The 20722-nt window shown below is 34.4% G+C and overlaps 1 protein-coding gene across 17 annotated transcripts in view; it reads left to right on the top strand.

The window, feature by feature from the left end:
* KNTC1 (kinetochore associated 1) overlaps positions 1-20722 on the top strand; it is a 43851-nt gene that overhangs the window by 250 nt on the left and 22879 nt on the right. For 9 of the 17 annotated variants that reach the window (XM_026058696.1, XM_026058699.1, XM_026058704.1 and 6 more), the window contains exons 1-32: positions 150-360; positions 462-582; positions 964-1079; positions 1455-1527; positions 2637-2714; positions 3293-3327; positions 3583-3693; positions 4588-4681; positions 5027-5079; positions 5343-5455; positions 6275-6329; positions 6817-6915; positions 8043-8086; positions 8201-8266; positions 8355-8430; positions 9623-9748; positions 9840-9929; positions 10622-10687; positions 11178-11239; positions 11624-11735; positions 12575-12718; positions 12962-13018; positions 13101-13211; positions 14316-14432; positions 14934-15077; positions 15372-15470; positions 16474-16577; positions 16745-16850; positions 17703-17837; positions 19065-19184; positions 19997-20066; positions 20142-20209. In XM_026058696.1, coding sequence (XP_025914481.1) covers positions 229-360; positions 462-582; positions 964-1079; positions 1455-1527; positions 2637-2714; positions 3293-3327; positions 3583-3693; positions 4588-4681; positions 5027-5079; positions 5343-5455; positions 6275-6329; positions 6817-6915; positions 8043-8086; positions 8201-8266; positions 8355-8430; positions 9623-9748; positions 9840-9929; positions 10622-10687; positions 11178-11239; positions 11624-11735; positions 12575-12718; positions 12962-13018; positions 13101-13211; positions 14316-14432; positions 14934-15077; positions 15372-15470; positions 16474-16577; positions 16745-16850; positions 17703-17837; positions 19065-19184; positions 19997-20066; positions 20142-20209 — 2997 coding nt within the window. In that variant the 5' untranslated portion in view covers positions 150-228. The other 8 variants (XM_026058697.1, XM_026058695.1, XM_026058691.1 and 5 more) reach the window with 7 other exon arrangements.

Below are 20722 nucleotides of genomic sequence, written 5' to 3'. Positions count from 1 at the left end.
TGTCTTAGCAACGAGGGAGGGAAAGTAGTCGCGTCTGGAGGAATTTTGACCTGCGCTGCGACCGGTAGTGACAGCCAGGCTCCCGCCAATTCTAAAGGCTGAGGCGGCGGGGGAGCGCGGCGACCTCTCGGGGCGGCGGTGAGGCGGGAGGGGCTTTTTTGCAAACCCTCTGCCTTAAAGCAGGTTCTTTTAGCTCCTGTGTTTCCCACGTGCTTATTGTAGGTGAACATGTGGAATGATATTGAACTCCTTGCAAACGATGATACAGGAAGTGAGAGACTCTCTGTAGGTTTAGGGCAGGAGTGTGGAACTGCCTTGTACCAAGTGGATACACTAGTTCAAATAACTTCTTCTGAGAAGGTAGACTTCATCAGAACTGCGTTTTTCTTTTTCTTAATACTTATCAGAACTTGTTTGTCATATTTTACGATGTATTCTAACTATAATAACCTTTTTCTTAGGTCTCAGTTAATCCACAGTTGTACGCATGCAGTTCCAGGGATGGCAGTATTATTGTTGTTGACAGATCAGTGGCACTTCTTGACAGTACTGGCCAGTCTCTTCAGATGCACATTCAGTTTGGTAAGTTCACCACGTTGCAATTCAGCTAGAAGCCAAAACTGACTTTTTAAAAATATGTATAATTTTTTATAGTAAATATAAAAAAAATCTTGCATGACTATCTACCCTGTAAAAGGAAGCATTAGAATATATGCCTACATAATAAAATGTCATTTCTGGTTCTGTATGTCATTAACAAAGTATTTCTGTACAACTTAATTAGGATGCTTGTCAACTCTTCACTGAAATGGAAGTATGCCCTTTCCTGTGTTCTGATTTATCAAAGTAAATAATTCTGAAAAAGATCTGTGATACTGTATTGTCCACTTCCTGTGTTTCAAATATGAATGTCTATTAATAACAAAATCTTAATATCTGACATTTTGGCATGGAACTTTTCAGATGCTAATGTGGATGTGGTTGGTATGTGTCAGGAAAAACATTTTCTTGTGGTTGGTGAGAGAAGTGGCAATCTCCATCTTATTCACATACCGTCAAAGCAAACCTTGCTAACTAAGGTACAGTGCTTTTTCTAAACTTTTCTGAAAGCCTTTTATTCTTGGAATTTCTTGGGTTGTTTTTTTTTTCCTTCCAAATATCAAAATATAAATATTCTTGAGTTAGAACGTGTCTTCTAGTTTGAACAATCATACAGATTAGTGAGACATTTTTCTTCCCATAAATAACAAATAAGCAAAATATATCCAGGAATGCATGTATAAACAAGAACCATCTCAATGAGAACATGCAGGGTGAAGCCTCAGGACTACTGTCTCTAACCAGTTCCTTATAAAAGAAAAAAGCGTAAAGTTTAAACTGGTGTTCAGTATTTCAAATAAAGATTTTTTTAAATCAAGCATAGAATAATAGTCTCTATGTTGGTTCCATTTTAGATTTTAGTTGAAAAATCTTCAAGTGAAAAGACTTATTTAAATCTCATTATTGAGAAAGATAACGCAGATGCAGGTAAGCTTTTGAATGACTTTTTCTTTATCTAAGTTCTTGTGTCTTTTTTTTTTTAATCATCTCCCAAGGAAAAATGGCATAAAATAAATAATCAGATGCAGTTTTACTTTGCATTGCAAAATATTAGATGCAGTTATGTCATGTTGGGCCTGACTTGTAGGTCAGTGAAAACTTTGGAAAGACAATCACTTTCAGAAAATTTAAAATTCAATTGCTGTTTCAGCACATCTTTTGTAAAACTGATTGTTTTTCGTGTGAAATCTAGTTGCTAAATTATGGACAAAACACACCATTCATGTGACCCAGTACTTTATTCTGGCTCTCCACAGACCTAGTTAGTACTCTATTTGAATAGTTAGAAATATCTAGACTAATTAATAGTTACATTTTATTTCTAGTAACCTGTATGGAAAAAAGTTACATTGTCTTTTTCAGTATTTTATATGTTTGAATTGCAAAGTGAACTGCTTGCTCTTCACTATTTTGTTTGTTTTTCACTTTTTTGTTGTAGGAGGGAATTGCTTTCCTGTAAAGATACTTAACGCTCATGAATTATTTTATGAATGGCATAGAAAACAACAAACTTTCATAACTCGGTACCTCTTTCTGTCAAATATGTATGTTTTGAGATTGCACTAAACCTATGAAAATGCTCAAAAAGGCAGGATTCCCTCTGCCTGATTCCCTCTGCCTCCTTCTTGCAGCAGGCTTTAGAGTGCAGCAGTTCATGTTCTACAACCTCCCAGTCCTGTCCGTCAGAAGATTGTGCATATATTTTTTTTGCTGAAAGCCCTTAGATATTTAGAGATGTTTGATATTTAGAGATACAAGATATTTAAGCCTAGTTTCATGATGAGAACAGAATTTGCAGTCTGACGGATGCACGCAAAAATCATAATTTCAGACAAAATTCTAAGATGTATGTACTTATTCTACTCTTTTTAAGTGAAAGTAACAAGCTTTTTGTTTCAAAATAGTCTAATCTGGTGGTCAGATTTTTTCAACTATCAGTTATTTCAGTGTCCTGTTTATAAATAAGTGTTCTCTTTATAGCTATTGGATAGTTAAGTTTGAAGTGTTTGTGGCTTGTTGTTGTTGTTGTTTTTTAGGTGTCTATCATATGTTCATTCTCACAAGCAATGGATTCTTTTGTATTATGTGCCTCCCACTTGCTAAAACACAGGAAGGTAGGATGACCTACAAACCATTTGGGATTTCCATATGAACAGGGAAAGCTGTATTTAAAAAACTTTTTCCATACTTCTTTCTGCTGGGGTTAAGAATCTTGTCCTAAAATATTTTGTGTAATCTTAGTTTGTTTTCAAAGGAAACTGATAGGCAACTAGTTCTATAATAAAATTATTTTTGCATTCTTCCAAAAATTGCTCTAGCTTATGTTCCAGTGAGTCATTGTTTTAGAGAGAGTACGGAAGCGGAGTTTAAGTCATAATATAATATTGTACTGAAGAATATAGAGAATAATTTTAATTTTTAATGCTATGTAAGTGTAGTTATTAGTTAAAGTTCTGTAACTCCACATTGTGATCAATAGAAATAGACCCTATCAATGATATGGGCCAATGTGTTTTTCAGAATAGTCAGGTTAGGATCAAACTATCTTATATGAAGTTGGTTGTTGTTTGGGGGAGGGGAGGATGTTTGGGTTTTTTTCTTTTGTTTTTTTTCCCTGAAAAATTCTGAAATAGGTTTTCTTTTTTTTAACACTGATTTTTTTTTTAATTTTTTTTTTTTTTTTTTTACATAGCGATTGACAATACAGATATGATTACGGCAAAGAAGGTAAGAAATACCCATTTTCTAGCATATGTGGTAAAGCACAGAATCTGTAACATAACTTTTGATCTGTGCATTTCATTGGTTACTTATTAGTTTATTATTACAACTAGTAATTGTTTTTTATTTTTTCTTTACATTAGAGAAGTGAGCAGTTAAGTTCAAAGTTTTATCCACTGATGTATAAATAACTTTTAATTTCTTTTGTTTGCCTTCCTTCCTTCCTTTCTCCCCTGCCCCCCTCCTCCCACCCCCCCAAAGTTACAAGGACAGATAAAAACAGCCTTCATTTCCACAGAAGAGTATCACAGCCTTGGCTGTCAGAATTTTGTGATAAGTAACTCAATGAACAACATCCATCTGATAATTGGGGTAAATAGCAAGATATTTATAATGATTTTTCTGTGATCAATGATGACATTTTTTTGATCTGCAACATTTATCTCTAACTGGTTGAAAAAGAACACGTACATTTTATAGACTAAGACTTGTTGTTTCTCAGTTCCTTCATTACAGATTTAAAGGCTGTAAGTTGTTCAGTCTGCCTATGGTTTTTCTCCTAAGGAAACAATTGTTGTCATTTCAGACCTGGCACTGTTATGATGGCTAGGGAAAAAAGATTTTCACCCTGGTTGTATGACCTTAATAAATCACTGTGGTTCCTAGATTTGACAGGCTAGTGTATTGGTAGTTTAGTCCCTGGGCTTCGAGAGACAAAGCCAAAGTTGGCAAGAGTCTTCCTATCAGGTTCCCATTCAATAAAGTCTTGTCAAAGTAACAATTTAAGGTCCCAATTGAACAAAGCATTTAAGCGTGTATTAACTAAGGGAACTAATGAATAAGTTGAAAAATTTATTTTGAAATGCTCTGGTGGACTGGAAACAAGTTCTCAGAGTTCATTGTCTGAAGCCTGTTGAATTCAATGCAATTTCTCTCAGTTGGTTCAGTATACATTTCATTCAGGTTTCATATTCTACAAGAATAAAAAATGAATGTTTTGAAATGTGGCTTGCTTTTAGAAGAGCCAAAAATGTTCTGGGATGCTGACTGTAATAATTGATGTGGTAAAGGCCATTCTTGAAATGGGAAAGGAAGAAAGCTAACTTCTAAACATAGGAGTTTTTCTGAATATCAACATTCATAGGGAAGAAAGTGTTTGGCTAGTCTTGCAACTTTCCAAATATTTTTATAAATTAAACATAATTAAAGAAGCAAACCTGTCAACGACCACATTTAATGTAAAATTCCATTCTACTTTATTAATAGGGTGAAGGTGATTATGTACTCTCCAAATGGGAGATAGATAGTACCAATAATCTAGTGTCTGCTCAAAGTTTTGCTGATTCGAGTCTGATAAAAGGTAAAAGTCTTTTTTTTCTTAATAGACAAATGTAGAATTCATATTTAATTACAGAAAGGAATATGGTATTTTCAATTACTGTATTGTATTTAATAAATACACATATACCAAATGGAAAACTTATGTTGTAAAGGTACAATCGAGATGTATGCCTCAAAACTGTTCAGTTTAACTTTATGTAAATCGTGCTTCTGTTGAAGCTAAGATTCTAATGGAACTTCCTAGGTCTGTAAAGCTAAACATTTGTATGTTTCCAATGCTTGATTGTACATTGTAAAACATTTATGCTTCAAATATATTTCTTAAATATATTAAATTTATATGAATATGGCTGGGTTTTTTTAGGTGCAGTGAAACTTCAGGTTCTTGACAATCTGCTGTTTGTTTTAGATACAGAGGTACGTATAACAGTTTAGTCTTTATTTTACTGTTTATAAAAATTGAAACAGTTTATAAAAAAATTATTTTAAAATTATAGCTCTAAAATATCTTTTATAAAATAAAGTTACCTATCTCTTCAGAGAATATGATCTTTTTTTTTTTTCTCATAGTAATTATTTAAGCTATGGAATATGTTAATATTCTGCTCCAAAAAACCAACAAATATCATCTGTGAAGAAAATATGAGATCATATCTAAATATTTCTATGTTTTTATCTAGAATACCTTGAGCATGTGGGATGTCTATACTCTTACTTTAATTTGGGATTGGCCTTTAGTACATATTGAAGAATTTCTTCTAACTACAGATTCAGATTCTTCTTCAGTCATACAGTAAGTAAGTGTTATAGCATGAATTCTGAAAAGTTGTCTATCATTACAGGAAATGTCCAGGAGTCATTTGATTTTCTATGGTAATTGATTTTTAGAATGGATAATTTCTAGTTGATCAGATGAGCAACTAGAGTCAGTCTTAGACATGAAGAGGTCTAAGAACTGAACTGCATGGTACAAAAGATCTCTTTTGCATCTCCATGTAGTCTGTTGAGATTTTTCTAGGCAGTAGGCCAACATGCTGGACTGTAGCTCAGGTATTCTTGGCTCTGCATTGTAGACAAAAAAAAAAACAAGGTGTTTTCCTCAAAGAGATTCTTTTTCTTGGTTTGCTTGTTGTTACTGCTAAGGAAGCTTGGACTGATTCCATATTATTTTGGAAATGCTTCTCTGGAATAAGGTGTGAAGTATTGCTTACAAGCCTGATGTTATAAAAAAGCTATATGGTCTGTCCTTAGAATAGATAAATAGTAAGATCTCCATTCTGCAGATGGAGAAGTTAAAACCCGGAGGTGAGTGTACTGGTTATACTACAAAAAGAGTTCACAGAAAATAAGACTCTATTGCTCTTTACCTTACTCTTGCTATTGCACACCCAAAAAAAGGAAAAAAATCAGATGTGTTAGAAAAGCTTAAAGTCAGAAATTAAATGTCCCCTACATGCTAAAACATTGTTATTTTCAGGTCCGCCATAAGATTTTTAAATATACCAGTTTCCATGGAAAACTAAATTTTATAAAACTCAGAAGCCAGAATATTTCATAGTTTTAACATAAGATTGATGCAACATATTTTGCTCTTTTTTCCTTTGTTCTGTAGGCAAGGGCTTACCAGCGTTAAACTGATAATCCTGACAGTACCCGATAACAAACAGGTACAACTTCTTTATTTGTTTTCTCTTCCTCAATTGCTATGCAATTACTGATGAAAAACAACAATAGGAGATGGCTAAATATTTGGAGCATTCAGAACTTTCAGGAGCTCAAGGTCAAAACTGAGATGTTGCCATCTAGATAATAGGATATACTGAGTGAGGGGCCATCACTATGTCTTATAAGAGAGACTAGGGCAAGCAGCTCTGCTGTTTGTTTGATTGTTTGTTTATTTTTTAATAGTAGTCAAATAGGAGACAGCAGAAAATTTTACTGTTGTCTCATATACCTTCACAGGTTTCTTTAGAGCAATATCTTTGCTGTATTCAGCATTTACCTGCTGAATAAAAAAAAAAAAAATACACCTTCCATCTAATTCTATAATAACCCAGAAATGATTCTACAAATATGACTGTGGCACCAGTATACAACACTTTTTCTGACCTGCATGTTTGTGTCTTCATTTCTCTCCTGCCTTTTTTTTTCCAGATGAAAAGTCTAATGGTTTTTGCATTGCCTGCTATGCAACTGCTGTATTCTTTGGAAGTATCTATTGTTTCTTCACTCGTTCAAAGTGGGAGCTGCACAGTATGTTTAGAATTTTTTTTTGTTCTTTAAAGAAATATAATTATCTGAATAGGTATAATTATTAAAGAGGGTACTATGTTATTCTTGCTAGATTAGAATGAAATTGTGCTAAAAACTGTGCAGGAACTGTACACAAAAAGATTAAATGATGTCCCCAAAGGAAAAGATGCAACATATAGTAAACTGAACAAGTTGATTCTGAGCCCAGATCTATTAGTTTAATGTTTAATTCTGCTGCCAATTGTTCTTGCTGCTGTTATAGCTAAAAGCTATATGAAGTTTTTAATTTTCTTAGTATAAAAAGTGGTCTGGGTTTATCTGAGATGTATTTAGATTTTAGATGGAAAATCTACTTTTTCTTTCTAACTTACTTCTTTGTAAAGACTTTAACAAAAGGAGAAAGTCAAAAAAAGTTGGTGAAAACTTGATGAATTAGGAATGTTATGAAGCCTGAAGTGGAGTGGGTATGTGAGAGGATACTAAGTCAGAAGTCTAAACAATGGCTCATTATTAGAATCATGAAAGTGAATGTAGTAAAGTTTGAATCTGATATGCAATGATAGGTTGATGAAATTACTTGCCTTGTATGAAGCACTTGGCAGAAAAATTATATATGCAGCTACACTGTGGAGAAAATCGTGGCTTATATATCTCTTTTTTTGGTCTGAGATGATATATGCTCTGATATTTCTCACACTGACAGTATTCCATTTGTGAATGCAGCACAGAGGTTGAATTCTAAAAGATGTGAAGATGGATACAGTGTGGCCTGGTTATGGCTTGGACAAAAAGAAAGCGAAGAATAAGTTTAAGATGATTTGGTCATGTGGAGAGTGAATTGATGGCAGTTAAACTGGGATAGTAGAGTGGTTTCAGCATGTAGATGAAAAGTCCAGTTAAGGCCATCAGAAAATTTAGATGGTGGAAACCATCCAAGAAATAAGTTTTGGGGTTTTTTTGTTGTTTGTTTTTTTTAAAAAAGAACACCATACTTATCTGAGAGAAGAGCAGTAGTTTGTTTCCAAATTAATAAACTCTTAAGGCACTACTGTTGTGCTTTCTTATGACTGTGGTGTTCTCTTCCCCCCCCACCCCTTACTAATGATTTTTGTTACTACTTGCTACAGGATACAATATACTTCTTGGAAGGAATTCATGACAATCATCAGATGTAAGATAATGTTTTATATATCACTAGATCACCACTGTATAAAAATGGCAGTTTACTTCTACATACAGTTATTTTACAGTTGATAAACTAAAATAGTTCCCTTATCACCCTCAGTTCCCCTGAAGGCCCAGTTTCTATTGTTGTGATGAGAAGTTTAACAGAAGCTCTGCCAGAAAATAGGTACTTTTTTCCTTGAAATTTTGCTTTTTCCCATCTGTAACTTGGCACTTAAATTTAAGTATAATGCTTTACTTTATTTCACCCCTAGACTAAGTCGCTTACTTCACAAGCACAAATTCACTGAAGCTGAGAATTTTGCTATTCAGTTTGAACTGGATGTTGAGGTAAGTTGCCCATTTTTGATAATTACACTGGGAGATTAATTAGTATAGCTGAACTTAAAAGCAAAGTTTCTGCCATATAGCCCAATAGAAAGCATTTAAAATATTACAGAAACGTTGGTATGTCACATTACAAACTCTTTATAAATGAAAGCTGATTCCAAATTAGCCAACTGCATGGTGAACTATGTTTTTATTTACCATAACTAACAAACATTGCAATGGAAAGTGATGCAGAAGTACACGTTCTGATCAAAATAAGAGTTGCTGGATCAAGAGCAGGGGCATTTGTGTTTTTAAGTATCAGGAAACAGTATTGCTTGAAAAAGAGAATTCTCCTGTGCATTCATTAACATTTAGTCAGACTTCATTCAATGATTTGTTCAAATAATGCAATGTGAATGCAAAATCTTTGCTTTATTGCTGAATCTCCATAAGGTATTTGTGTAAAGGTGTGGAACTCCTTCAGTTCCTGTTAACTTTTAAGAATTATCAGGATCTCAGAGTGACACCTTCCCTAATCTCACAATAAATAAATAAACCTCAGAGCAGTGAGATTCCCCATTCCCCCATCCATTTCTGTAGGCAGCAAATCTCACTTTTCTGGTTGAGGTTGTGCTGGATTTCCTATTACAGTCTGCAGGAATAGATTGATTCTGGCAAGAGCTTTAAAAAGTCTATAGAATATTCCTTGTAGTGGAGTTGTACACTTTCATAGACAACCTGCAAATAATCAGAATTTATTTTAAAAATAACCTCTTTAATAATGAATTAATGAACAAGTGGGATTAAAACATTTTTATATGGTTAGCTTCATATTTGTATCTAATATACAGGTAGTCTCACTTAAGATTTCCTTTTGCATTTTTGATTTGTTTCAAGTATTTAATCTTTCTAGGATCTTTAACATAAACTTAACGTTGAAGGTATGACTTTACAAGATGTTATATGGAAGTATGAAGAAGACTGTTTCTTCTGCTTTACTTTTTTTTAAACAGGCTTAGCTAGTGAGACAATTCATGATTGTTAGGAACTGATAGATAATCCATTTCTGTAATGAAATCATTTGTTGCACACAGCCACGCTTCATCTCAATACAATTGTGAAGGCATGTGTTGAGTTTTCAGTTGAATACTGTCTGCTTAAAGCTGAAGTACATCAAATTGAAAACTGAGTGTTTCTTTTTTTTAAACAGCTTGTATACAAAGTGAAAGCAAACACTATTTTAGAGAGACTGGCCTCAGCTTCTGTTGGGAGTTATGGTCAAACAGTCTGGTTAGATCTTGTGAATGAAGCCAAAGAAAATCTGCAAAAAATTCAGGTACATTTTTGTGTTCTCTCCTTCCCTACTATTTTAATTCAAATTATAAAGGCACTTAGAATTAATTTAAATTTTTTCCTTAATCAAACAGGATAGCCAGTTTGTTGTGGATTACTGCATAAACGCTCCGTGGCCACTATATGAAACAACTCAAGAAATGTTAAACTACGCTAAAGTCAGGGTAAGTTCAGTTTTTTTGTTTCATTAAATCAGATTTCTTGTACCTGCTTATTCCTATTACATGCTCCTGTACAACTTGAGGGGGACGTTTTCAACAAAATAACAGTTATTCAGAAAGTAAATGTGTTATAGATTGTATATTACCAAACATGAAGAAGAAGCAAAGCTTGTTCTAATCTAGTTCTTGCTGTTAACAGCACACATGATGGTCATGTTGACTAAAAACAGCAAAAAAAAAAAATTGCTTCTGAGTGTACCTGCAGTCTATGGGCTAATTATCTACATAACTTATGTATGTGAAGGGATTTTTTTTTTTTTTTTTTTGCTGTTTTCTGCATAAGGGCAAAAAAGGGATTGCAGTTTTATTTTCACATCAGAAAGCAGGTTTTAGTTTGGAGTAGCAGTCTTTTTAAGTTCCTTTTACTTTCAGGACTAAAAGCGCAAAATATGTGATTCTCTCCCCTGCCAAACATTTTAGTCTTTCCCACCTTATCACATGGAACTAGAGATGCACATGATCTGTCTAATCCTGCATGCATGTAGAAATCCAATCACAGCCCAACACTGTAGAATAAAGTGCACAATTTACAGAGGTGCTAGGTTTTTGCTAGCGTCCTCATTAAATTCATGCTACTGTCTGATACGTTCTGCAGCAACTGAGTTGTCAGCCAAATTTTCCTGTATTTGTTTCAGATCTTGAAGAAAGATGACAGAACCATTGCTCCGTCACCTGATGGGGCCTCAGTATCCATAACTGAGGTGAGGACAAACTTTGCAGCCCTGTTGTTTACCATATGGTAAACAATTATGATGTAGGATTTTAAAAAACTGTACTACTGTCTAACTTTTTTAAAACCTAAATATTATATTTTAAAATATGAGAGTAAATCACAATACTGACAGCTTTCAGAATTAAGTGATTCTTTCAGCCATAGAAAGATCCATTTTTGAGTGTTCCAGAATTTGGAGGATAAAACTTTCTTAGGGGCTTCTAGTTACTTATTTTATTTCTTAGTTATTCTTGTATACTGCACAGCTTTCATCCAGCTTCAAGAAGAATCAATGAAAAATGTTTATAGAAATGAAATTTTGGATTAGTCTTTTATTAGACAAAACTGTATTACATATGTAACTAACTGAAATTCTTAAAGCCTTTTCCCGCATCTCTCCTTTATGATGGTTTTTCTAACCATGTAATATTGTTCCTCAGTAATCCAGATATTGATCTTAGTCTCTTGTCTGCATACAGGTATTGAGAGCTCAGGCAAGGCTTACCACTTTCTATGGAGCCTTTGGACTAGAGAAATTCAGGTTTGTTTTTAAGATTTGTTAAGATTGAAGGTAAATTTAATTACAATGGTTAAAGTATCTGCAATTGAAACTAAGATTTTTAAACTTTAAATCCTTTCTTTTCTTCCTGAAGTTTCCCTTCCTCCACTGCGGAGGATGGGAAGTTGAGTTAGCCTGTATGTTGAAAACATGTATTATCTATTGCACATGAACTGTCTTGTGTAGATATATATCTATAGATATTTTTAAATTTATATTGGAGGCGTGTAATTCCCTCCCTCCCCATTTAACACAGCCCTTATCTCTTACAGCACATAGCACTAGCTAGAAAAGGGTTTTTTCCCCCCCTTTCTTTTTAATATTGATGTATAATAATAGGATTTCTTTTCCTTCTCTAACTTGCAGTGGTATTGCTTGGACAGAATTCTTGAATAATGAAGACATTTTCAAGAATATCCTTTTTCAACTAGAAGAAGGAAATTTACCTTGTGCACAGTACCTTTGGCTTAGGCATCAGGTGAGAGGACATAGCCATCTCTTTGGTGTTTATGGAAGATGTTAAGTCCCTTTAAACTTTCCAGCCTAACTTAGGGTCAGACTGATACTGTTATGAAACAGCTTCTCAAAGAAGCAAAGGTCTATGGCAGAATCTCATCTGTTATCACAATGATTCCCTTCTCATCCTTGGAAAGCTGAACGTGCTATTGATTTAAGAATGAACTGGTATTTCTGATATCAGAATGCATGTTTCTATTGCATATTTCTATGCATATTTCACTGTCTGAAGGACAATAATTCTACGATTTATTCTGTGATTTATTCTGTGGTGGTTGTAATCTTCTGTTCACCTTCTTGGGAGCACAGCTCTTGGTCACTTACAGAATTTCTAAGTGGCATTTGCTGGCTACCTTGCAAGTCCTTTATAAACAATCATATAGACTCCTTACTCTGAATGACAGATTCATAATAGTGGCTACAGGGTATTATATTACTTAGTGCAGAACTTCCAAGTCCACATCTCTTATTTTCTTAGTATGATAGAACTATAGGACAAGTCCTAAAGTAAAAGTATAATTGTGCCACCGTAATTAGCAACAAAATTGCTTCAGTTAGGTCATGTTTAAGAAGACCTTACTCTAGTTTTTCTGAACAGAGTTTTCTGGGAGAGGGTTGTTTGTTTCTGGGATTTTTTCTTTTTAATTCCTATCTATGCATGCTGAGATTTTTCTCTTTGTGTTTGTGAAATATAGTGTTTCTTTGTATTGGTGGAGCAGTGTTACAAAGTATCAAGTAAAGCTCTACAAAGTATCAAATAAACTCCATAAACCTATTATTTGTTCCATTTTAATATTTTAGGCAGACTTTGAAAGCAGCTTTGATGAGAAAATGCTAGAGAACCTGCTTAATGCCATCCATGTCACTGTTCCTTTAAAGGAACTGTGCTTGTGGCTTAAAAATGTTGTGATCCCTTTTTTAAGAAGAGTTGTGCCAAAGGGACAGGTAAGACTACTAAAGAAATGTCATTACAGACTTAAATACAGAATGTAATTTTCTCAAACTAAGACAATTTTATAGTCAGACCTACAGAAATTGCATTTTTTTTTAAATGTCAGAACCCTATTCTTGCCTTTTTAAAAGAATTTTTCCCTACAGTTTTGTCTTAAAGGAACTCATTTCAAATATAATTTCTAATAGCAAATTTTGTTTTGATAAATAGTATAACTCTAACTGTATTTATTTCAGAAAATATTAGCAAAATGGCTGGAACAAGGTGCTCGAAATCTTGAATTAACTGATAAGGTCAGTCAAACTGCAGAAACTCTGCATGTCTTGTAGTTCTGTATGTGTAATATAGTTTGCTAATGTCAATTATTTTGAACAGGCAAATTGGCCAGAAAATGGGCTCCAAATGGCAGAGACTTTTTTTACAAGTAAAAATCATGGTGAACTGGGAATGACAACTTTCTACCAGTGGAATCCTTTGGTAAGAAAGGTGACTGATATATGATCACTTGGTATTAAGAAACTTCTGAACATATGCTCTGTGCTAGAATTGGAATGAATGATGATTAGATCACTATTGTTTTTGGTGAGGAATGACTGAATTCAGTGAAAGGAAGTAACTGAGTTCCAATCTTCTTGAGGTTAAACCTTTTAAAAAAATCAGTGCAATGTTAATACCCTTAATAAGTATATTAATAGTCTAAACATGCATAATATACTTGAGTGTTTTGTAATGCACAAATAAGCTTACATACTACAGAAACCTTAAATTCCAGTAAAGAACCTCCATGTGAACCTAAATCAGAAACGCGTATCATCTCTATCAAAAATTTTGGAATTTTTTTGCTATTAACCATGTGTTATGGTCTGGAGAAAACGGGTATCTTAGAATCAGCTAGCTGTGAGGTTATGAATATTGAGTTATGTAGATACAAATAAATCATGTATGTTATATCCTAGGTATACCAGCATCTATAAAAGTGGTAGCAAGAAAGTGGAAAACTGATAAAGCTTAAAGCTAAACAGCTGTACTGAAAACAAGGACATTCTGTATTCATTAAATCTACTGTCTTAAACTTCTGAATCCCACATGTGAAGCACGTGAAGGAAAGGCTTCCTCTGTTAAGCCCCATTTTCAACAGGCAGCTTAAACTTTTCATTGTATGCCCTATGAAGGTAACAATTCAGCACAGAGATTCATAAAGTATGCAAAGCATAAAAATTGTATGCAAGGTTTCTCAGGAAATCAGAAAAAACAGGGCTTCTACCCCCAAGAAAGGGTCAGTTGTAGGCACATTGCCCTTGATAGCCATTTGTCTAAGCTGTCTGTAAAGACTTTCAGTGAATGAAATGCTCATGCCTCTTCCCTATGCAGGGTGTTCTAGTGCTGCACTAGCCTTATCTTTAGAAAGATTTCTTGTTTTGTTTTGTTTTGTTTTTTAACATCGTACCAGAAATCCTTGCTGCATTGTAAGTTGATTATCCTTATACCAGAAATGTGGAGAATAAATTTTCTTCCTCTTTATGACAGCATTTAACTGATTTGAAGATTGTAGTAAGTCATCTAATGTTTCACCTATGAACACCGTTTCAGATATGTGGTGACTGTGAAGAGGCGCATCGGTTAAAGAAGCTGGTAAATGATCTACAAGAACTGATAAATCTGTACAGAAAATACAACTGCAGGCTGGCACTCTGTGATTTTGAAAGGGTAATTATGCAGGCACTTCACAAACAATGCTTTTGAGTAGTGGATAGTTCTGATAAATCCTATCCTACAATGTTTTTCTCCTTGAAGCTAGGCAGAATGAGAATCCTGAAATTTTCATTTAATTGGTTAATCCTGTGTTCATAAACCGGTAAGGCTATTTGATACATTGTGTTATAAATTTTGTTTCAATGGGGTATAAGTGTATAATGTGACGTGGTACTAAGAAAAGGTATGACTTAAACTCCATTCATTTGCAGTTCATGGCAAGTCATATGTACTAAGTCCTGGCACAATCATTAGCAACAGAGAAATTAGAAGTACAACTGAACAATAAGGGGCTTTGTAAAACGAAGATTTGGGGTGTTTGCTTTATTTTCAGCTAAACAGATGCTAGTTTCACAGATCTTTCAGTTGATTTATTTGGGCAGTAGATGTTGAACTAGGTCACTGGAGAAATAAAGAATCATGTTCTAACCTGCCATTGTTCTACTTGCTGCCCAGGAAAATGCAACTACTATTGTGTTTCGCATGTTTGATAAAATTTTGGCACCAGAGCTTGTCCCATCCATTTTGGAGAAGTTTATAAAACCCTACCTGTGCGAACATAATCTACAAAAAGATGAACTGCTCTTGCAGTATATAAAGGTATTCATTTTTTCTCTCTTTTGAAGAATGCGTGAATGCAAGCAGGAAATCAAATCTGATTTGGCCAAACCATTTTTAGTTACGCTTGAATTTTAGGATCAGCTTTCAGATTAGCTTACTTCTGTTAATAAACTTACTGAAAGTTAATATTTCAGCAATAGATAAAAGATAAAAGAGAGAATAGCCAAATCTGTCCTTTAGTATCCAGAAACCTTTTCATTGTTGTTCATGTCATAGGATATTCCTGGCTTTTCTGAATTCAAATACCCTAATCTTCTTTATCAAAATATGCAGGATTTGCTAGAACGCTGTCGCACACGGTCTACTTCAGTATTTGAAACTGCATGGGAGGCAAAGGCAATAGCTGTCATTGGCTGCATCTCCGATACAGATGTATGTATGTTTTGCAAAATAGTCATTATATGGCTCTAATATATTAGTTCAGAATGAAAAACATGATTTTTACCTAGGAACAGTGAGTGGTATGAAGAGGACCAAATACTATGCTGTTTTTTTATTTTATCTTAATAATCTTCTCTCACGTCATGTTCTTTGCTTGATCTGACAGCACGCATGTTTCCTTTATCTTAGAATGGTTTGTTTCTACTTCATTGCCACTTTTGGTGGGCAGTTGTGGAAATGGCATTCAGCTAACAATTAACCACTCTCAACACGTAGGATCATGAAATGAGGTCCAGAATTGTGGTCATGGGGAGACTGGTTAGTGAGGCAGTGTCTTGCTTTATTGTTGAACAATCCAAATTACTTGGGTTACTTCAGTTTTGTACATCTATCTGTTTGGAGATATTCTGTGTCACCTTCAGCATTTTCTTGAATAATAACATTTGAGGGTGCTCTTAAAATGCATTAATATTGCATGAGCAGCTGCAAAGTTTATAGTAAGCACTGCACACTATATACTATAAATGTTATAGTGAGATGCCTTAATGAAGTTAAGAAACAGAATTCAAGATACCTGTAAATTAGTTAGCTTCTACCTTTGAAAACTGTAAAAGACTTTGTAAGATGTTTTACATGACTAAGTATCTTGCTAAAGATAGGGAAAATGTTCTCAAACGTATCTTAAACAAATGTTATAGAAACTTTGAAATAAGGACATACATACAGAACTTACAGCATAGTTTTGATGACATCACATGGAAAACTCACCAATTCTAGTATGTATGAAACTTGAGCTCTACAGTGTCATAAATTGCCATACCCATTTTCTAATCTAACTTGACACATCATATTATGATAATGATATTCCCTTTATGCAAGTGGAGATTGGGCCAGGAAATAAAATGCTTATCTAAATGAATCACATGTGAACAATACTTCAAGAGATTACCTGATAACTTATTTTGAAAAATAATTTCTTTATTTTCTTTTATAGCTGAAATTTGATGCGGTTCTGCAGATAATGCATGGTGCGATGGTACCATGGAGTGCAGCAGTGGAGCTGCTGGTAAAGCAGCATTTGGAAATGAATCATTTCAAGTAAGGCAACATCCCACACTCTACCTCTCATCCATCAGATGATTCTATGTATACTTTCAACAAGAATTTCTCATTTTCTTTTAAAAAAAAGTTATGTATCATCTGATGTATTATGATGCTCAAATCTAAGTAGCAAGGAAGTTAGCAATGGTCTGATTTGTCCACAGAGTAAAGTTATTGCAGGAAAGTTACCAGCTGATGGAGATGAAGAAGCTTTTGCGAGCCTATGGGATAAGAGATACTAATCTCTTAAAGGACAAGCAGATGATAATGGTAAATGATCAGCACTTCTCTTATGACTTCTATTAAGCAAAAATCTGTATGCTTATCTGCATGTATTTTGATGAGGTATTAAAGGCCAGATTTTGAAAAAGAACTTAGCAGTTCGTACCTGCCATCTGTTATCAACATCCATTTACTTGTATGGCTGGGACTTCCTTGTGCTGTCATTTTTCTTAACAAGGTACCTGAATCTGAACTGATCAGTTGAGAATATTTTAAATCCAGTCTTAAGTCTTTTTTCAATAACTGTATGAGTTTGGTTTGGTTTCTTTATGCTTGGAATAAATTAATCTTGTTCTGCATGCTTGCCTGAAAGCCACCAAGTGATTTTTAAGTGATTTTTGTTTAAGAACTAGAAGATCTCAGATAGCCTATACTGATTAGCACAGCACTGATGATCTAGTGCTTTCCACAGGGGGGAGAGAAAAGAGGGAGGGAAGCTAAAGAAATGTCAGGCTACAACCTCTTAAGCCTCCCAGTCTGATTTCTCCTAAAGTCACTGCATACAATGTTTGGGGATTTTTGTTTTCATTGTCTCCCCTTTAACAGGGAGAAAATACGAGCATTCCTGTTAAAGTCCTTTGCCATCTTGTTGAACTAGATGAGGCCCCTGAATTTTGAGAGTTCTAGGATAATTTGTACATCTATACCAACTACATAATTCTCTTTCTCCTAGCCCAAACCCAGTTAGTATTTAATCAAATTTTGTCTACAGGCAACTTCTAGATAACTAACTTGCTTGGTATGGGCTGTATAATTATAACACGGAATTATTTTATATAAATGACTTACTTTGTTATCCTATAACTAAAGCTAAACTCCTTATCTGTTTTCCTCTTACAGAGGCTGGTGAAATACATTCTAAAACAAGATACCCCTACTTCTTTAGAAGATGCTTTGAAAATTGTGGCAGCATATATGTTGCCTGCTGTGGAAGTCTACATCCTGAGAATGATAGACCTGATTGACAAAGAAAGGGTACTGAAATACTTCATGTCACTTGATATCAGTATTTAAAGACACTGTGCCTGTTTTCCAGAACAGGGGCAACAGTTGTACTATTTGCTGAAGTCTTATACACAGTTTTCATATTTGTATTTTGTTACAGTTCTGCTAATTGTACACGTAATTACCTATACTTAACATTGAAAATTAGACCTTTGTCAGAGTTTTGAACATAGTGAACCCTCCTTCATTTCCCACCAAAAAAGATAAAAACAATGTCCCATATATATAAGACAAGCTTTGAAGTGAAGTATGCTACCTAATTTTCACATTTCACAGAGCTACCTACTCTTTCTGCTGGAATTGCTTTTGAGCAAGTTGCTTTCTTGCTAACAAGAAAAAAAGATTCTTTCTTCTGAGTTGGTAATGCAACATGATACCCCACATCAAAACATAGCTGCTTCTGTGGTATTAAGGGTGCCTAAGTTTTGTATGTACCACAGACTGTATGACTTGTGATACAGGGTATTGAATGTTCCAAGCTTAAGACTTTCCTGTTGCATTCAAACAAAACAGGTTCCTTTTCTGTCTAGAAGTGTTAATTTTAAGACACAGTTTGGGGGGGGGGGGACTAAGAGATAAGTGCAATTTAAAGATTACTAAACTAGAACATTTAACTTTGCTGCATTACAATAGGTATCTTTAATTACCAAATTGGTGATTACTTCTATAATCTGTGGTTATCCCTGGTTATGTTATTATGATCTCTTTGACTTGAAGAATAGGAGGCTTTGAATCAAATTAACAAACCTTGCAAAATACAGTTTCTTACGTTAACACTTGTTCTGTCCTATTAGCACATCACATGCACAATTCTTGATAATCATACTGTTTTAGAAACATTGCATAAATGCCAATGAGCTATTTTGCAAGACTGCATTTTAATTTGCCTTTTATCACTCTCAGCAAGTAAACACATAGATTTTACTGAATGCTTCATAGCTTTAGCGAAAATTATTCAGGAGTTTAAGGAAGTCATGTCATGGTAAGTGTATTTTACGAGGACATTTGAAGTTCATCAACAGAGCATAAATCTTATCTACTGGGCCATCATGCAAACACTGAAGTAAAGAAACATGCATAACTTAGCTGCTAAGAAAATTAAACCCTTCTACAAGAAAATGCTCTTTTCTGTTTTGCTTACTTCTGATTTTATAAATAAATAAATAAATATATATATATTTTTTTTTCCCCCTGCAGGGAGAGGAATCTCTGACTCTATTAAAATCTCTGACTCTTGCTGAAGCTGAGAAAGTTGCGGAGAGATTGACTGTATGGGGGACACTGGTATTGCAGAATAAAGCAGATAATTCTGAGGAGGTACTAAGTCTTTTCACATCATAAAGTGTGTGCATTAATTATTCTAAATACTCTTCCTACCCAGATGCTCTAAAAAAAAGTTAGGGAATGAAAATGTAAAACCTGTGTCTTTCGGCAAAGAGGGCCAATGAATTGACCCTGTTTTGAGCAGAAGGTTGGACTAGGTGTCCTCTGGAAATTTCTTCCAACCTGAATTATTCTGATTCTGTATACTGTAAAATTACTCTATGTTATTTTTAAAGGCATCTCCACCCAGTGGCATCACCATCTGAATTCAGTTAATACTTTTATAAATCCTACTGCACTATTATACCTCAAGTCTTACGTGTTTTCCAATTCTTACTTTAGTTGCTTTGAAAATATGTATTCAAAAACTGTAGAAGGTGTGGCTTTGCCACACACCAAAGTGGGATGAAGCACTGCAGTTGACAGTGCGCATCATTAGCTTGCAACCACAGAGGAGAAACCTTTTTCAACAGTTGTTTTAGGGGATTATTCTGGGAAGGGGAAAGAAGAACAAAGGGGGAAGAGCGAAGAGAGTTCCAAAATTCCTGTGAGATCTAATAGACTGTAGTGGAGTACATATATATTGCAGCTATAAAATACATGCTGTTTCTATAAAGGATGTATATTTACAATAAATTTCTATTCCCTTGCTTTTCAATTGGTATTATTTTAGAGGTGAGAATTGTTGCTCAAGATATTTGCAGAACATTGCATAATATTTTAATAGAGCGAAAGCCTGAGAATCACAGCCTGTTACTGGCAACATTTTGACCAAAACAAAACCTTAACCTTTCCCTTTCCTTCAGCGCAAAACACAAATGTTTATGACAAAGACTCTCGTGGAAATCCTTAAATTCCTGTTTAGCATTCAAAAAGGTAAGTTATAACTTGCAAATCTTTTATTTTGTTTGTAAGTGGAGTCAGGAAGTAATTGTTTTTGTCCCCCAACAGAAAATCCTCTGAAGAAAGATGAATGTGAAGCAAACCTGAAAATGTTTGAAACACTTGCTACCCTGCAGGTAGGTATTTTCATAGCTTCAAACTACTTTTGATTTACTGTAGTTGTTTCAATTGTTCTTATAATGTGGATGATATCAAAAATTTATTGTTTACAACTTTTGTGCAAAAGGTATTTGTATTAGTGAATTCAAATAGATTGTAAGGCTACATCTATGCTACCAAATTAAAGAGTGTCAGGTCAAGTACCCAAGCACTAGAACTCAGTTGTCCTCTTAAACTGTTAGCCTGTCTGGAATGCCAACTAGTACAATCCTAGACAATTCTCAGGCGCAGCATTGGTGTTAGAATCAGCCAGAGATCATTCTTAATAGACTCTCCGGGTGCTCCTGTTCTATGCTTTAAGACTTTGATTAATCAAAGACTGAATCTGGTTAACTTCCGAAAATACAAATGTAAAAGGAGATTGAAATCTATGCTTTAAGCCCAGGTCTTCTGCTCAAACACATTATTATTATTATTTTTTTTTTTTTTTAAGTCACTCTATCACAGGCTGAATCACTCTGTCATAAAAG

This window comes from Apteryx rowi, unplaced genomic scaffold (genome assembly GCF_003343035.1).
Source record: "Apteryx rowi isolate R43461 unplaced genomic scaffold, aptRow1 scaffold_15, whole genome shotgun sequence".
NCBI lineage: Eukaryota > Metazoa > Chordata > Aves > Apterygiformes > Apterygidae > Apteryx > Apteryx rowi.
This window is presented reverse-complemented; position numbering and strand designations above follow the sequence as displayed.